General features: G+C 59.5%; 1 protein-coding gene across 3 annotated transcripts in view; it reads left to right on the top strand.

Annotated features, from left to right (window-relative positions):
* Positions 1 to 4,599, top strand: part of HDGF (hepatoma-derived growth factor) — an 8,249-nt gene that overhangs the window by 1,071 nt on the left and 2,579 nt on the right. The window contains exons 1-3 of one of the 3 annotated variants that reach the window (XM_005867602.2): positions 1,225 to 1,281; positions 4,045 to 4,121; positions 4,261 to 4,399. In XM_005867602.2, the coding sequence (XP_005867664.1) occupies positions 1,240 to 1,281; positions 4,045 to 4,121; positions 4,261 to 4,399 (258 nt within the window). In that variant the 5' untranslated portion in view covers positions 1,225 to 1,239. Of the gene's footprint in view, positions 1 to 1,224; positions 1,282 to 2,679; positions 2,713 to 4,044; positions 4,122 to 4,260; positions 4,400 to 4,599 lie in introns of those variants that run through there. The other 2 variants (XM_014540849.1, XM_005867603.2) reach the window with 2 other exon arrangements.

The following is a 4,599-nucleotide window of genomic DNA, read 5'->3' as shown; positions in this document are numbered from 1 at the left end:
CTACACCCAAGTTATTTCTAACATGCATCCCCCTTAAACACCAAAAAAAAACCCAAAAACACCCCAAAAATAAAAAACAGACAAATTGGTCTCCCCATCCCCTGGATGTGGTCTTAGTCCCTAGAGGGGCCCGGCCCCTCCTGAGATGAAGAGCAGGGGACCACCCCTCTGCTGTGGTGAAGGCCACTGTGTGGACCTTCCTTCCCGCTTCTGGGCAGCATGGCTGATCCTGGGTGAGGCTAGAACAGCCCAGTGCTGGGAGAGTCAGCCAGAGGGCCACGTGCTGGGCCCCACCTGGAAGGATGGTGTGACTCCATCTTGACCTTCTCCTCCCTCTTCCTCCTGCCTGACTCCTTGGGGGATCTCCAAGCTCTTAACAGTTAACCACCAGGACTCAGGCATGTGCCCCAATGGCCCCCCCCCCCCCCCCAGGTTCCTTCCTCCTTTCTCCCCTTTCTTCGGTCCCGGACAACCTAACCTGAGCGGCCGGAGGGCCTCACTCCTCTTTCCTCCCCACCCCGCCCCCACACCCAGCACACTACCTTCTCTTTTCTGCCTCTTGGGTTTGCCACACTTTCCCGGCCCCAACTGTCTCCTGCCCCAGATTTTCCGGTTCCTGGGTCAGGTGGGGCCTGGGCCCTGGGTGTGGTGGTTAGAGCCCTGGCTGGCGGGCACTGTGGGCTGGGCCTTCCCTGCTGCCTTCCTCTGAACTGCTCGGGCCACCCTGGGCCGGGGTTTGGTCTGAGGCTGGGGGTGAGGTGTTCAGGCCTCTCCCCCACTCCTCACCTGGGGATTCCCGATCCCTCTTCAGACTTCAGGGTGCCCATGGGCTCTGGGAGGACAGGATTTCCTCTGCGTGGGCCTGGCCTGAGAGGGAAAAGTAACTTGCCTGGATTCTGCAATCGCAGAGAAGTAGCAGACCCCGCTCCCTGACTGGGCCCATGGAGGGGCTGCAGTGGGTCTCCGGCACCCATCTGGCCCCACCCCGACCCACTTAGCCTGGACTCACGTGTTGAGTCACAGCCGGGATATAAAGGCACCGGGATATAAAGGCAGGTGGCTGCCATCCTCCCTCTCTAGCCTCAGCCCACCTCATCCAGGGAGACGGATGTCTGTATTGGGGGCACAAGCATCCTCAGAGACCTCATGTCATCTTCCAAATGCTTATAGTGGAGGACCCACGTTCGAAGGGATTTCTCTGGGCGGTGGGGGAGGTAGAAACTCCATTTAGTGAAAAGAATGTACCTCCTGGCCCCTTCCCCACAGGTGTCTACACACAAGGTGAGGCAGGGGGTGGGGTGACCCTTTAGGCCGCAACCTGTGGGTCGCGACCCCTTTGGGGGTGGAACAACCCTTTCACAGGGGTCTCCTAAATACATCCTGCATATCAGATATTTACATGACGATTCATAACAGTAGCAACATGACAGTTATGAAGTAGCAACGAAAATAATTTTATGGTTGGGGGGGTCACCACAACATGAGGAACTGTATTAAAGGGTCGCGGCCTTAGGAAGGTTGAGAACCACTGCTTTAGGGGTAGGTGCCCATCTGCCCAGGCCCTGGTCTCTCTTCTCCTCTAGACCCACCTTTTATTTGGCTAGAGGCCAGCAGGGAGGGTCTGTCCGGTGTGTCTCATTGTCTATTTTTAATTCCTAGCCGTTCTTTTCTTTCCCTCCCACCCTGAGGCTGGGCAGCCGTGGCCTCCTGGGCCCTGTCACGTGGGTCAGCGACTTATCTCCAAGTTTGCTTCCCCGGGAAAGAGCCCCGTGGTCTGGGGAGCTGCTGGGCTGTGGCTGTGCAACTTCACTGGCCCCACGCCCTTTCCCAGCCTCAGTTTCTCTCCTTTCCTCACGCATTTTCCGGGAGCATTGCTCATGCCCGGCTCCGCGCGGCACTGAACACAGAGCTCAGAGTTCGCTGCGGTGCTCTCAGCTGGGACCCTCAGACCCCACCCCTGCCCCGGGAAGCCGCTTAGGGAAGGGGCTATTGTTGCTATTATAGTGCCAGTCTCCTGGGATCCCTAAGCCCCGGAGGCTCTCAGTTTGTGGTGTGTTTTTTTGTTTGTTTGCTTTTTGCTTCTCCCTCCGAGAAGAGGGCGGGGAGCTAGCTGGTAACTGGACCCAGGTGTCCCGGCTGAGGACGGGCCCGTCTGCCTCCACCCCCCACCCTGAGGTCCTCGATCCCCGAGAGGCCCGGGCTGGAGCTTAGAGCACTGCCCTGCGCCCGGGCGCCGGGCTCCGGGCTCCCGGCTTGTGGGTGGGGTGTGTGTCAGCGTCCCCTCCTCCCCGATCCGGAGAGAGGGCCTGGGGGAGGGGTGGTCACATTCCTGGTTGCTGAGTGGCCCCGGGGGGCGGGGTTGGGTTGTCATGGCGATGGAGATCGTGTGTTGTTTTTTTGGGGGGGGGGGACAGGGGGCCTTTCCACCTCCCGCATTCACACCTCAGCGTCTGCTGGTCATGGGGAGGGCCCGTCGGTGCCCGACCTTCCTGGGGGGAGGGGCTGGACCTCTGTCCCCAGAGGCCACAGGGCAAGGGGAGGAGGTGCCCAGGGGCTTGAAGACTCCATGTCTGGAGCAAGATGCCCCTCCGATTCGCGCCCAGGGCCCACCCACTCTCCTGGGTCTATTTTAGCACATTTCCAACCTCCCAGCTTCCTGTCTCCCGGGCCCTCAGGTGCTCTGTTCCCATCTGGATGCGTGAATCCCTGCCTGTCCGTCTCTTTCCTATCTGCGCCTGGGGCCCCGGGCAACATGGCCACCTGGCCTCCGTCCGAGGGAAGCCCGGTAGCTGGAGCCGCTGCAAGGGCTGCTGGGAGTTGTAGTTTCTCCTCGGTTCAGCTTGGCCTGGGCGTCCAGGGCCTGATCTGAGAGGCCGGCTGGGCCGCTGCCCTCTGTGCTTCCCGGACCTCAGACCCCAGCACCTCACACCTGCCTCCAGCGCCCAGGGCAGGCCGGGCAGGGCACCGAGTCAGGAGGGCTCTTCCCAAGCCCTGGCCCTCACTCACTTGCCCTGTTATTTGGGCAAATAACTTTTCTAAGTGTTTTCCTAGAAGCCTGTTGTGGTTACTGCTGGGGGGGGGCGGGGGGCGGGGAAGAGGCAGCCATGGCCTCACCCCTGCACTGGAACCAGAGCCGGGTGCTTTTGTCTATCTCAGAGGTTCATTGGGCAGCCTTTGCTGTGCACCTGCTGTGTGCTCGGCACTGCAGGGCGTACAGACAGGCCTCCCTGGTCTCGGGCCTGCTAGTCCTCATAGACATTCATCAGATGATAACGTGAACGACTGAAGTTGGGATTGTGAGGGTGCCATGAAGGAGGGGTGCTGAGAGTTTTATCTGGGAAGCTGACCAGGTTGGGGGAGATGGGGGGGTTTCTGGAGGAAGTGGTGACAGGGCTGAGGTTGGTGAGTCCAGGAGGCTGAAGGATCAGCCTGACTGGTTACGGTCCTTTAGCTCTCACCACCCTTTGGCTTGAGTACTATGACTACCTCCATTTTAAAGACGGGGAAACCGAGGCAGAGAGGTGCCATAAGTTGCCCAGCATCGTGCAGATATTGGTGGCAGCAGTGGGATTCCGACCTGCCCTTATGAGAAGAGGTGACAGATTGATGGGAGGAAATGTTCACTGCGGTCCAGCACTTCCAAAGGCCACGCTGGCTGCTGTGGGGAGGGTGGGTGGTAGTGGGGCAAGAATGGAGACTGAAAGGACGTGGATGCTGTGGTTTTAGTCCAGGCAAGAGGGGACCGTGGTTGGCCCAGGGTGATAGCAAAGATGCAGAGCGTATAGATAGGGTCTGGGCATTTGAGGGCAGAGGATGCTGTTTGATTTGTGAAGGAGCGGGGGTGACTTACTCCGGGGTTTCTGATGAGCCGTCATGTCTAGCTTTGTTTGAAAAGTTCCACCGCTAAGGGTCATTCCACAGCCCCTTGGTGACCTCCTGGGCCCCTCTCAGTCCTACGCTGATGTGCCTTAGAGGTCAGCCCCCACCCCAAACCTGCAACTCAGACCTCCCGCTCAACTTACTTCTCTCTCTTCTTGCTCACAGATTGACGAGATGCCTGAGACTGCGGTGAAGTCAGCAGCCAACAAATACCAAGTCTTTTTTTTCGGGACCCACGAGACGTGAGTGAGGGGCAGCGGTGGGGAGGGCCACAGGCAGACCGCTTTGGGGAACGGGTGGTTATGGCGCCCCTTCCCTGTGGGGTTGCACAGCTCCGAGGCAGTGAGGGGCTCGAGAGCACAGTTTCCCATCTCTCACCAGGGCATTCCTGGGCCCCAAAGACCTCTTCCCTTACGAGGAGTCCAAGGAGAAGTTTGGCAAGCCCAACAAGAGGAAAGGGTTCAGCGAGGGGCTGTGGGAGATCGAGAACAACCCTACGGTCAAGGCTTCTGGCTACCAGGTGAGCTGCCAACTGCCCAGTAGACCCCCTGGAGAGCAGGTGTGGCCACAGGCTCTGGACACCCCGGGCCCAAACAGGATGCTTAGTCTTCAGGAATGGGTCTCAGGAGAACCAGGGCTCTCACAGTAGTAGGGCAGGGGGGCGGGGGGCGGGGGAGGCTTCTGGCAAGAGGGTATGGGGTGCTGGTGTGTGGTGTAGCT

Source organism: Myotis brandtii, unplaced genomic scaffold (genome assembly GCF_000412655.1).
Source record: "Myotis brandtii unplaced genomic scaffold, ASM41265v1 scaffold250, whole genome shotgun sequence".
NCBI classification, from domain to species: Eukaryota; Metazoa; Chordata; class Mammalia; order Chiroptera; family Vespertilionidae; genus Myotis; species Myotis brandtii.
The sequence above is the reverse complement of the archived record's forward strand: the minus strand, read 5'-3'. Positions and strand labels throughout refer to the sequence as shown.